At 39.4% G+C, this 14111-nt stretch overlaps 1 protein-coding gene across 1 annotated transcript in view; it reads left to right on the top strand.

Moving 5' to 3' along the window:
* The first annotated feature begins 12458 nt into the window (after nucleotides 1-12458).
* Nucleotides 12459-14111, top strand: part of sec14l1 (SEC14-like lipid binding 1) — an 11398-nt gene continuing 9745 nt past the window's right edge. The window contains exons 1-2 of the mRNA XM_008305584.1: nucleotides 12459-12576; nucleotides 12834-12927. Of these exons, the coding sequence (XP_008303806.1) occupies nucleotides 12865-12927 (63 nt within the window). The 5' untranslated portion in view covers nucleotides 12459-12576; nucleotides 12834-12864. The remainder of the gene's footprint in view (nucleotides 12577-12833; nucleotides 12928-14111) is intronic.

Raw genomic sequence — 14111 nt, 5'->3', positions numbered from 1 at the left:
TCTATGAATGCTTGTACTTAAAGGGTCAGATTGATCAAAAGTCTGTGATGCAAACAAATGATCTGCCTCTGAAATCTCTGTCAGAGATGGATGAGCATAGCATGTTTTGGTGCACAGTAATTCTATGATGGCCAGAGCAGATCTCTCAACCTTCAACCTCAGCCACTTCCTAATAACCCTGTCCATCAGTGCCCTCCGCCCACTTGTTGTTCAAGTAATCCGCCAACAACGATGCAAAAATACTACAAGTATAAAAAGAGATGCCCAAACCTACCCGAGTGACCACCTTTCATGCTCGCCTGCATGTGGGATGAGAAGTCAGGTTTAAGAGACTTCACAGTTTCAAAACTTGCTTGAGGTTACTGTTTTCTAAAGCTCCTTCTCCAGGAGAAACAACAACCTCCAGGCTAGCAAACCTACAGCACTGAAAATTTTAGGTTTTGTTAAGTATTTTGAATTGCAATAAAGCAGCCTTGTAACATAATGAAAGTCCTGAACCGATATTGTGATATCTTTTGGCCAATAATGTAATAAGTTATGTTATTGGCCTGGTAAAAAGAAAAAAAAATCTTTGCAAATTTAATAACCAGCCTATAACGTAATAATTTATTACATTATTGACCAAAAGTTGTTATGTTATCGGTTCAGGACTTTTATTCCGTTATCGGCCTATTACATTTTAAAAATGGCAAATTTATTACATCATTGGCCGTTATTGGGGCTGCAGGGTGGCGCAGTTGGTAGCACTGTTGCCTCGCAGCAAGAAGTTTGCCGGTTCACTCTTTCTGCATGGAGTCTCCATGTTCTCCCCGTGCAGCGTGGGTTCTCTCCGAGTTCCTTCCTCCCACAAGGTCCAAAAACATGTTGAGGTTAATTGGTGATTCTAAATTGTTCGTAGGTGTGAATGTGAGTGTGCTTGGTTGTCTGTCTCTAAGTGTAGACTGGCGACCTGTCCAGGGTGTCCCCTGCCTTCACCCTGAGTCAGCTGGGATAGGCTCCAGCCCCCCTGTGACCCTAGTGAGGATTAAGCGATGTATAGATAATGGATGGATGGATGGCCATTGTTACATTTTTTGCTTCTACAAGCCTTTATAGAGTTATTTTTTTCCAGTGCATTAGACATTTTAATGACCTTGCTTGCCTCCCAAAGTGCCCAGAAACAGTTCTTCCATCACTATTTCGCAGGGACACCATTGCTGTATCCTGGGTTTAGCTCCGCCCAAGATGAATTTGATTGGTGCTAGGAAGTACAAACAAGCCAAACAAGCCAGAACATTTTTTTCAAGGGCGGCTATGGCTCAGGTGGTACAGCGGGTTGTCCTCTAATCGCAAGGTTGTGGTTCGATCCCCCACCCCTATAGTCAAAGTGTCCTCGGGCAAGACTGAACCCAAAGTTGCTCCCAATGGCAGGCAAGCACCTTGCATGGCAGCTCTGTCACCATTGATGTATGAATGTGTGAATGAGAAAACACCGTAAAGCACTTTGAGTATCACTAAGGTACTATAGGTGTAGACCATTTACCACTACTTTGGCCATTGTCATTACAATGAGGTGTAACCAGACCATTCTGTGCTGCAAAATAATCTGGTTACGCAGGACTTCCTGGTTCATTTTGGCTTTGTAAATTCTAAAGAAAAGAAAAGAAAAGAAAAGAAGCCACAGTTCAAACTTTTTAGTGGAAAAATCCAAATCTTGATTGGCCTGTTTTTTTTGCCTTGCTTTTTAATGGACAAAACAATTTCTCTTTGCAGCATGATGACAGTGTTGCAGCTGGAATATTTTTAAAGGTAGCCTGAAACCTGTAGCTCCAGTGAAGTCTACATTACAGTGAAATAATGAGTGTTATTCCATACAGCGGCATGAGCGTCAACCCCAGACTACTTCCTGCACAGTGAGGCTGTAATTGCAAACTTTTCTTTTTCATAAGCCCTGTCACAGATGATGTCCCCGAAGCATCAAATGGCCTCACGCCAAACTGCACATCCTGTGTGGTAAATCATTAAGATGTTTACCCATGATTAAAGATGTTTTCTTTCTGCCTGAAAAGCGTCAGATGTCTACCTCAGTACACTGATCGCAGGCAAAAGACGATGTCTGATTAATGATTCAACGCTTGGTTAATCAATTCCCCTGACTTCCTGGTTGCTGCCGTGGATTAATCCATGACTTAGTTATGGGCTGTATCACAGAAAGTGCTGCATTTGTTGGTGTGTGTCCTGGTGGGAGACCTGCGCTGACCTGGATGTTTTTTCGTTCTTGCAAAATTACCAACAGATAGGAGACAACTTTGGCTCTATTTTCTCTCGCTACCAGTTATTTCTCCAATACACTTAAAGGGTCACTATAGTATATCAACTGTTTTAAGATATCCAGTAGGAGTTAGTTCTTCCAGCGGCTTAAGCTTCATACAAGTCATTTCACAGGTTGACAAGGTAATTATAGCGAATGGTTTCCTTAGCTGCTAGATCTTCGTAACGGCTCAGTAATTACTGGTATTCTTCGTGGAACGGAGTGACACTGAAATGAGGCAGGGGTGTGCGGCGTCTGCCTGTGTTTCTTTGTGTGGTAACAGGCAGCGCTACCAGTGCTCAGCGCTCAGAGGACACTGGGGTGAACAAATAAATCAGGGTGGAATGTTACCGTCGTGTCTCCCTGCTATAATCTCCCTCTTTGATTGGCCCTAATTGATCTCATTTGAGGCCGGCTTCCCTCCCTGTACTGGCAGACACAGCTGTTGCCTGCATTGTCAGAGCTTCCTAATGACATGTCACCACCATCATGTGAGAGAAAAGTTACTTCTAGCAACACGGTGTGGCTTTATAGCGAGAAGAAATAAAAGATTAGCTTTTAATGCTGGTGAAGTTTGATAAACTGTGTGTTGAGAAAGTTGGTAGCTGAAAGAAGAACAGAGCACCGAGTGTCTTCTCCACACTCGGCTGCTGTCTGTTCATACAGAAGCGTAAATGTTGATACATTATGGATGTCTTACGCAATATTCTGCATGGCGATATCTTTACTGAAAATGGCAGAATGTTTTAAAAATAAGGCTGTTAACCACCACGGTGGAGGCAACGCTTCCAGATTCCACACCGTGAATAAAACACACACTTGTGCCCAGCGGTGTGTGTTAGGAAGCTGAATAGGAATAAATTAAAACAGATTGTGCAAGAAACACAATTTTTAAATTATAGCTTGGAGTTCATTTGTGCCAGTTCAACTGGAATCTTCTTTTCAAATTTGACCATTAAATACGAGCATTTGAACCAAAAAAATAATAATCTCAGCTACAGCCTCTGCAGTCACGAATCTCTTTCTCCTTACAAATTAACAAGCAGTCATTTAATGGAATAGTTTGACATTTAGTAGACAGGCGACGCTCGTTATTTCTTTCTCGCAGATGAAAAGATCAATACTATTCTCACAGCCAGTAAAAAGCAATGTTTAAAATGCTACACATTGAGGTGGAGTTTCTTAACAATGCTTGGTTAGTTGTTATCTTTGCTCAGACCAGACTCACTGTTTCTACCTGCTTACAGTCACTGTGCTTAACGACACTGCTGAAGAAGAAAATATAGCATTTTTTAATCAGCTTTTAGCTGTAATTATTTTTTCTAAAGATTACAGATTTTAATTGTTTTGTTAAATTTCAAAAGATAAGTAGTAGAATCACAAAAAAACTATTAATTTACAGGCTGATCTTCAGAAAGACAGGCCAAAATTAGAATTTCACTAAATTCTCATTAAATCATTAAAAATCTCGCAAAATTCATTCTTTTGATATTTTATTGTAAAATTATGCTGTTGTTAAAATATTTAAATAATCAACAATTAACATTATATCATATTATATTATATTATATTATATTATATTATATTATATTATATTATATTATATTATATTATAATTTCTTTGCCATTGTGTATATTATGGGTCAAAAATTTATACTTTTTCATATTTATTTTTTTATTTACAGATTTTTCATATTTCGTTAACTACATAAGATCGAGTAAGGTCACAGAGAAAAATAAATAAATAGTTAAATAAATAAGAAGAAATAAACAAAATAAATAAAAAATGATTTACACATTTACCTTGAAAAGATTAACAAAAACAAACGGACATTCCACAACAAAAATCTGTTTTTACAAGATAAAAACAAACTTTGTTCATCCCCTATCAGTGACATTCACAAACATTAATCAAAAAATAATAATTTATTCATTCTCAATGTGTGACCATAAAATTACACTCTTTTACTGTATGTTAATCAACTAAAAAAGATCATTGTTTTATCAATATTTGTCATTGTTTTTACAGTTATTGAACATTGCAGTATCTCACTATTGCCAGATTTTTTTTAATTATTATTTTTTTGATCATGTTTTACTCAGTGTTTTTTACAGTGTTAAACCAGCAGCTTCATATTTAGTCTACGGGCCCAAATCATTGACAAGAAAAGAAATAAGCACATGAAAAATGAACACCCAGGCTGTTAGAAACAACCAGTGGCGTTTATCGCTGCCTGTAATTACTTATACATTAAAACAATACAGCTCATGAAATATTTACCAGCAACTAGTCACCACCTGAACACAAACACAACTTGTTAACATGACATTTCCTGACTTAATGAGTAAAATCCGTTAAACAAGTGGCACTCGCTGAAGAATGCAGCCCCTCCCCGAGTCGGAACGTAACAGCAGAGCAAAGACAAGATGACTGATCTGAGATGATGATCCCTCCTTTAAATCTCCCGAATGGCTTTTCTTTCCACAGCTGCCCAGACTCTGTACGCTCCAGCGTCTTGCTCATTTGAATATGAAAGGGCAGTGGAAGCATACATCAAGATGATTGATTCTGTTCAGAGTGTGGGAAGAGTCGTTTGTCATGTTGCGTTTCAGGGTCCAGCGGCTCGCAATCCGTCTTGATATCAGAAGACCAACGCAGTAAAGATTTACTAATTAGCCATTCTTAGGTTATCATTACACTTGAAGTCTGTGCAGTGTTCTCTGGCCTGCACAGCTTTCTGAACACCACCTACTGCATGCTTCCTTTACGTGGAGAAACATTGCTTTAACTGTGACATGCTTGAGCTTTTTCTACCAAAATGCCACAAGTGCAGTCAGCTTCCGGGGGTAATAGGCCAGTTCAACTGGAAGAAGCGTGGATGTGAGATGTTGCATGTGTGGGATAACTTGCTCGCCTCTCTCACTCTCTGCTGGGTGTGTTTCGAATCCTCCACAGCCTCTTAAACCCAGTGTTGGAGGCTATTCCTCTCAGATGTAATTATTTTAGCCCACCGCCAAGACATAACATGATTTTCTGCCTTAGAGTGATTTTCGAATTTTAAGTTTTCCTGCTCTGCTTGATGTTTCTTTGAACAAGCGTGCACTACAAGAATCTTTTTCTTTCTTTTTTTTCTCCTCAGATGAGAGGCATGGGATTTCATAAATCACACCTCATTTCTCCTTTCTGTTTCACTTTCTTTTTTAAACCTTAGGGGGTGTACTAGAGACTGGGGTTTTACAGGGGATGGATGGATGGGATGTATTTCATTAGCCTTTGTATTTTATAGCGCCACGGTTATTTGAAAGTGTGGCCACACTGATGTTTGGAGGGTGGACAGTGGAGAAAAAAAAAAAGGAGAGATGGCATTTTGTGTGAGAATACAATCCCCAACAGAGTGCCTCGACACAGTACCTTTGATATTTGTGAAATGGTGGATAAAGTAGCTCCACCTTCGACACACGTAGTTGTTATTCAGATGGATCGTATCAGGAGGCAGATTTGTCGGCTTAATTGTATGAACTTCTTCTTCAGAGTTATTCTTGTATTTGTGCAAAGTAGGTTACGCCTTTCGAATTATTTGGACTGACATGAATCTACAGCAAGCCCAGCTTTAATTAGGACAACACAATATTCTATTTTTATCAACCAAGTGCAAAAAAAAAACCCTCACACCCGCGCTGGTTTGTTTTTCCTTTCCTCCACCGGCCACGCTTCGAGATTAGGTTCATGAGCGTATTGAGCAAAAAAAAAAAAAGAAAGGCATGGCGCTAATGCACAGGCTAGTGTGTGTGGGCGGAGAAGACCAGGGGAAGAAAACATTCTGTTGTTAAAAAAAAATACAAGCAGTGTGTGTCTCAGACATTGCATTTATATTGCACCAGTTGAATTAGATAGTTACACGATTTCCTCCCACTGCAATAAAATACCCAATAAGAAAAAAATATCCCTGTGGTTATGACAGCTCATAGAAAAACTCTTCTGAATGCATATTGAGCTACCAGAGCAGATTCTGCACATGTGCTGTACAGATCTATAGGTGTTTTTCTTTTTTGTTGCTGTCACAATTGCTCTCTCTATATTGCAGCTTATATCAAACGGTGGTTATACAGAAAGCTTCTTTCCTGTTACAGTTTTTTTTTCTTGACAGGTCTAATTGAAGTGCATTTAAAAGTCCCTGAAATAATCACATCTGAATGATTGTTTTTACGTGATTTAGTCTGACATTTATTCCACTGACAGGCTTTCTGCAGATGGGACCCACGGTAAGATCTCCACCCATGGTAGAGCGACTACAGTGTCTTTCACTACGCTGACACTTGAGAGACTTTTTTTTTCTGGAGATGCTCTGAATTTTAATATTGTTCTGGCAGTGTGGTGAAGCAGCGGGATGAGATGGAGGGGTTTTTTTTGTGTTTTTTTTTTCTCTGGTGTGTCAGCTTGATGCTCACCAGACAGCACTGACTCACACCTGCTGAGAGGGTACCAGGAGCACTGGAAACTGGAATGATTTCATATGTTCCTACCAATGCTTATTATAGCAATTTCTCTTTTGATATTGCCTTTTTTCTCACCTTAACCTCCATAATTTTAAAACAGTAAACTTACACTCGCGTGTAATGTGCAGCTGCTTTTTTCCCAGTTTTTGCTAATGAACTGAGGACCTCAAGTGGATGGCAAATGAACAACAGCTGCCTCCGTGAGAGAGGCGTGTGGGATTTAAAAGGTCATTACACACTAATGGGGTTTACCCAGCCCGACATTATTGCCATTGCATCCTATCTAACCTACAATTTTCCCATTCAAAGGAAGAAAAAAGAAAAAGAAAAAAAAAGAACTCCCTCTCTGGAGCTGGCAGAGGTTGAATTGCTGTAAACTGCCCACGCTCATTCCTTGTAGCGTCTCATCTGACCAGCTGGCTAATCTTCAGATCAGCTTCCATTCGGGAATGTATGTTGTTGAAGACTGATTAAAACAGTTTCCTTTTTTTTTTTTTTTTTTGTAATAACAGCATGTTAGAAAACAAGTCTATTAAACCTCACCGAGAGCCACTTAAAATCCCACACCCACCACAGTGAAATGGAGCTGATGTTCCTTCAGCTTTTACATGTCATTCAATGCATTTCAGTGTTTAATCACCAACATCACAAACGGTGTTTGTGTGTTTTGCAACGGGAACAATAAAAGGAGTGTTAACTTTTCTTGTTAAATCCTTTTACTACGCAAACAAATGCAGCCTAATGAAATCACACTTTGAAACAGTGCTAATCTCGCATCCCATTCCTCTGAGGATTTGGAGGATTTTTAACGAGATCCTTCCCTCCCAGTTTGCTTTTTGATAATAAGCAGATAATACAGATCAACAGACCGGCATCTTCACCATTATCCCCGGACTTACCTTCTCCTTGAACAAACATCTGATATTGTTACAAGAATTTGTTCATTAAATCAAATTAGCGACAGAGGCTGCACATTTTAATCATTTCTAAGAGCTTCAATAGGAAGCAAGTAGACTTCATTTTCAGTACTGTGCTGGGAAAGAGCTCAAGACTGCATTGTAAGTACCTGACAAGTGGCATCCTGTTTATGGATGGCATCCTTAACTCCTCTCTCAAACCATCTGTCTTGTCTATCTAGAAATATGAACATCATTGCCCTTAACAAAATGAGGATCACAATATTCACATGAGCCATGAGGTCTGAGGATCGGAAACTCCCCATCAGTGACTTAACACTGAAAAGACTTTTGGATGAGAGTTGGAAGATCTTCAAGAGGCAAAAAGAGAAATCCAGTCGCTCTCTATTCGAGCAGAGAGTCTATGCTGATGTTTTAACCAACTATCCATTATTCTTACACTGTTCCAACATTTACTTGCCAGCATTACTGCTATTTTAACCATTCAACCATCACTTCCTGCTAACTATTTAAATTCTTTTCTATTAAGTACTTTTGCTTGGCTTTTGTTTATTCGTTGCCTTTGGCTAAGAATTCCAATTTCGTATTAATTACCAGCTATTTCAACTGCTCATGTCCATAACCCTTACTATTCCAATTATCTGAGTCATTCTGCTAAACACTGAGTCTTCTGGATAAATTCTCTGTCTGTTATTGTTTTTCTTACACAGCCCCCGATTGTAATTCAGGCAGAATCAGGTGTCTTCCCAGGAGAAACAAAAGAAGAAAATTCAGAAGCCAAATGAAATTGTAATCTCCTGAGCTGATTAGTCTTATTTTGGGTTTTGGTCTTTTTTTTCTTTTTTTTTTCTGACTAATTTCTTACGATGTTGGTCATTTACAACTTTTTTTTTTTTAATCCAATCCTGTCTATGCACATTATTTCTTTCATTACTGATGAAAAGAGGTTTATTTATGCTCTGGATTACTAATGCATGAATAAAATGCTGTGCAGCTACAGAAGCTCCATTTCCAGAGGTTTGAACTCTGAGGTGTGCGTGGAGTCGTAGTGAAGTCTGGGCAGCGCTCAGGGCAGAAATACATCCAATATGCTTTAGTCATTATTATAGTTAATTAGACAGGAGAGCTAAGAGGATACTAAAAAGAAAGATGAGCTCAGAGAGGTGATGAGGCAGGCTCCGAGGAGGCAATCAGTAAACTTCAGTGCTCACATTTAGCTCCGCCAGAATACTATTACTGCAAACATCTGAGAGTGTAGGTGATTATTTTAGTCGCGGGGAATAGATGAGTCATTGTGTTTGCAATTGTCTTTGACTGGGCTGTGGGATACGGCTGGATATGAATTTTTACTAATCATCTTTGTCATAATAGAGTCAAGGATGCTTTTAATGGCGCTTGATGTAATTACAGTACAAAATGGAAGCTACACACCAACTTTCTAACCAACTACAACACTCACAGAGGAAGAACTCTTAAGAAATCGATGGATCTGTCTTAACGTACAGGCTATCTGTGGATTTATAGGGTCATGTTCCTGTACAAAATGTTTCGTCAAGCTTTTTTTTTTTCTTTCTAACTATACTCACAGTAATTTCATATTCAATTTAATTTCACTATCGCCACCAAAATTACGGTTTCTTTGTGAGAGAAAAAAAAAAAAACTTTGAAAGGGTTGACAAAGGGAAACCAGACACAGAAAAGAGCTTAAATGTCACATCTTTTTGTGGTATTATGTGAAAAAAGACCAGAGCGACTGCGCCGTTGAACAAAAGTGGTTCAATTTTATCCAAATTTTTATTTTTTATTTTTTTTGGAGAGACAGTTGGTGAGAACAGCTTGCTCCATGGTAACATTACTCTTTGTGCCTGAGGCTGATTAGGGGAAAAAAATAGCTTTTCTGAACTCCTCTTGCCTCTCTCAGGATGTCCCCTGCTGGACTCCAGTGCCTTTTGTAGGCTGCCAGAACCAGAAGCTTTGAATTCCCCCCCTCCCCAGATGCTGCTTCAGGAGTCTCAGTGAGAGACCAGCTGCATCTCTATAGGACAGCAAATGTGAGGCAGTGAAGATGCAGTTTGCGAATTAATGTTATGGATGACATGTTGGCGTTCCTGTCAATCGGGGTCTCCATTTGTTCAGGCTTGTTTGTGCCCACTTTTTTTTAGTTTGGAAGTGTGGATTTGCAAAGTGACAATAACAGAAGTTAGAGAGGAAACATGTACGCACATAGAATGGATGATTAAAGAAAAAAGATGCTTCTATTTTGTCTTCATTTTGAGTTTATTGCAATCAGACGAAAAACATGCATGAATTCCTGATAGCCATATTGTGCAATCAAATAATGTTCTGAAGAGCCTCTTGTGACATCAGGAATATTCGATTCACTTAGTCTTCAAGTGGCTCCATAAATGTTCAGTGGGGTTGAGGTCAAGTGACTGTGGAGGAAAGTCCATTACAGTGTGCCCTTCTCGTCCTCTTTGGTCCTTCTGCAGTTCCGTGGAGTCTTAAGATGTACATGGGCTTATTATCCTGCTGCAGAATGAAAGCTTTTCCACAAAGATGCAACCCATCTCTCTGATGAATGAAGAGCTACTTTTCCCCGGTGAAGGTGGAGTCAGTTGAGCGAGGAGGCCCCAGACCTGAATGTTTCACCATGGCTCTTTGCATACATTCTTCTTTTGATAGGATTTTTGCAGAACTCCAAAACAGACAATTAGTGAATTGTCTGTCAGTGAGCTTTATGCATTGATCTTTTGATAGTGCCATATAAACCTTCAGTAAAGCCATGATTTACTGCTGAGGAAGTCTCTCTTTGCTCAGAATAACAATTTGACTTCACTGATTTCTGATTCTGATGTTTTTCATCAATACACTGCTATTTAGTTTGCACTGTTCTGTTGGAAACTTTAGTCACAGACATTTACATAAGAGGTGAACAATAGCTGCAAGTTCATTTACTTGAACAAGGTTCCAAATAAGTAGATCAGATTTACCAGAGTGTCATCTGAATGCTGCTTTAATAGATGAATTCAGATTTGCTTCTATTTGTAATAGCGCATGAGCTTAAATGTTGCGTCTCTATTTTACACATAACGTCTTGTTTTTTTTAATTCTTTCTCATTCTGCATGTTTTCTGATCATTTCCCAGTTCACATGAACATTAGACAGATTCTTGATGCAGTCTCAGAACTTTGGATTTTACAACAAGAAGACCAGATCACCCACTTCACTGCCATTTTGTCATTTTTAGTAACTTTCCCTCCAAATTGTCTCACTGTGTTTAAAACTACATTTAAACCTAAGCAATGTTGTTTAAGTCACTTCTAAAGCCGAGAAGGAAAAAGTAGGAAAATGTTCCTCAAGCACACACTTGGACACATTTAAATAGTTTTAATTCATTGCAGACATACTATCACCTATGAATTTTTTGGGACAAAGCTGCTGAAAATATAAACAACTAATTTTAAAATTGACTCAGTATTAGCAGATAATTAGAACGGACCTATCAGCATCTGGAGAGAAAACCCTGTTCAAATAAAGCCGTTTTTCTCAGAGCTCTCTAACTTTTATAAAGGAAATATCATTGAGGCCAATACTGGAAAGTTCTCTGGACTTTACAGTTCAATAACTGTACAAAATGTACTGTCACAAATCGATAAATAACTCATTGTAATCCGTCTTTGTCGATGTGGCTGCGCCGCTGTAATCAGTGTCTGAATCAAATATGTGCAACAGTATGTGATTGATGGTGTTATTATTATTATATTCAAAGTTTACTCTGTTTTTTTTTTAAAGGCTATTTTCACACTGCAGGAGACAGATTTTTAAAACTGCATCACCAACATAAGGTCAAACTTCACAGATATTCTTGCATTTGCTCTCAGTCACACACAAACTACAACAGTTGAAAATAATGAAACATTGCACACTACTGTAAAATATTAAGATTAAAGTACCGGAGAGAGCAATCAAGGAGCAGAGCACCACCTCGTGTGATCTCAACGGGAAGCAGATGTAAAGAAAATGGAGATTGTGGTGCAACTATGAATCAAGTTTGGCAAAGTCAGTCTTTCTTTGAGTTAGCTGGTTTAACAAAACCTAAAACTCAAGGCAGAGATAATTCATTTTACAGCAGCAGTTATTAGTGTTACATCTTTGATTGCCAGATTTTCTCCACCAGGTTCGGCTTTAATGCATCATTTGAGTCTTTCTACGTACCAAATGAACCAATCATCTGTTTCAGTCAAGAGAAGCTGGTTGTTCAAAATATTTCAGGTACAAAGCACAGTTACTGCAAATATGGCAAAAGAGGAATGTCAGTAGATGTTTAATATATTGAATTAACCACACCCTCAATGCATTAACAGCTGCACATTAGAGCTCTTAAACCTCATTCATTTAAACACAACACTGTCCCATAATAAAGGATGCATGGAAATGACTTTAGCATCTGGCCAAATCAAAATGAAACAGATTAGATTAGATAGAACTTTAGAAAATAAAGGTGAATGATTGAATATTCCCTCTCTCTCTCCTTGCAGCACATTTGGAAACTAAATAATAATAATTAACTGTGCATCATGTTGCCATGGTGATCCAGCGGTTTAAAAGAAAGCGACACCTTCAAAACTCTGAACTTTGCCAGCCGCCCCTCTGGTTTACCGAAGCGTCCCACTGACTTCCTGCATGTGTGGAAGAGGCGGAGTCTGAGCCACAGTCACCCATACTGTCGGAAAAGGGAATAGTTTTCATTTTGCGGTTTGCAAAAACACTCCTCAGGCTGTTTATTTCTTTTTAGCTGCCAGTATGGATACGCAGCTAAACGCACAGCTACAGTGACGCACCAGAAGTACGCGGCTGGGATTGAATTCTAATGTAAGTCAAGTTTTCGCTGTTTGTCTCTGATCACTTGTTTGTTTTATGCCCAACTTTTTCCCGTATTTATCCCCATAATGATGCATTATGTTATCTAAAAATGCCAAACTCACTCCAATCAAAGTTCTGCATTTCTTCTTTTACGCACGGATAACGGCTCGGTTCGCTTCGTGGTCATGTGGATGCCTCGCTGACCTTTACTCAGCTGACAGAATGTAAACGTCTGCACAAACTGACTTGTCCTTGTTGATATTCAGCAGAGTTGTGCGTTGATCCAGAGCTGCAGCCATGGTGCAGGAGTACCAGTCCCCTGTTCGGATCTACAAGCGTCCATTTGAGTTAGTTATGGCGGTGAGTAATGTAGTTAGAGCAAAGACAACTTAGTCTGTCACCTCTTAACTCATACCGGTGCCTCTGCTGTGAATATGTTTCTCTTGTAATTGTGTTGATGCTCGATTAGAGAGCCGTTTGCAAGCTGGTTTTTAGAAATAGGTATTAGTGTTGAGCTTAAATGTCCTACTTTTTCCCTTTTGACAGCTGATAAAAATGTAGATGATGTAACCGTGAGAAAAGAAGCAGCCAAGTTCATCAGCAAGAAATGTGATCTATATATATATACCTCTGATGTGGATTTTAGTCCAGCATTGTTGCAAATTTATACCGGAAACAGCAACAGAGACCACAGTTTCCAAACATTTACTCACCTCATGATAAGCTGGTTCCTTATTGAATGGAGCATTTGTCATTAAGATCCTGATGTTTTGTTTTATTCACCTGCAACCCAAAGCTTTAAATCCGCATAGGCAGCTCTAGGGGAAAGCAAAAGTAGGACAGAAGTGCAATAAATGGGTTTCTGTGAGAGGCGGCCTGAGTTCACCCACTCTTCCAGTTTGCTCGTGGTGTTGTTTCTTGTTCTCTGAAGTTACATATTAAGCCCGAGCTCCTTATGCAACAGCTCCAGAGTGAGGTAATAACTGTGATGCTGCAGTGACACTTTGTTCTGCAGCTCTGTGTTCCATAAGTTATCACAATATGGCCAACGCCTACATGCGTTGCCTTCTCGTGCAACACTGCAGGTCTGAAATTCTTGCTGTGTCACTGCTGGTTATTGAAAAAAACAACAAAAAAACAAGACTTTTGTTGAAACTGAATAACGGCTCCAATGAGAAGATTCAGGCCCTGACAACATAAAGGAGAGCGAGTAGTCCGGTGAACCACGTGCCGCCACCTCCACTCACATTTATCTCTCAGCTCTCTTATTAGTCCCCTGGCTGGTCCTGCCGTTGACGATTATTACTCCGGCTAACAGTCCTAATCAGTGTCCGGGATATTACTGAACGTACAAGCAGTGACGTCATTGTTGTCCCTTTCATGACACCTCCCTATGACTCTCCTGGGCCTGTCACATCAGTACAGCTTCACCGCAGAGCTACCTGTAAATGGTCGACACTTGTGGAGCTGCACTTCATCACCTGAGGAAATAAAACATTTAGTCATTAGACTGGCTTGCCAATGTGGAATATCCATCCATCCAT

This window comes from Stegastes partitus, unplaced genomic scaffold, assembly GCF_000690725.1.
Source record: "Stegastes partitus isolate 25-593 unplaced genomic scaffold, Stegastes_partitus-1.0.2 Scaffold43, whole genome shotgun sequence".
Taxonomy (NCBI): domain Eukaryota; kingdom Metazoa; phylum Chordata; class Actinopteri; family Pomacentridae; genus Stegastes; species Stegastes partitus.
This window is presented reverse-complemented; position numbering and strand designations above follow the sequence as displayed.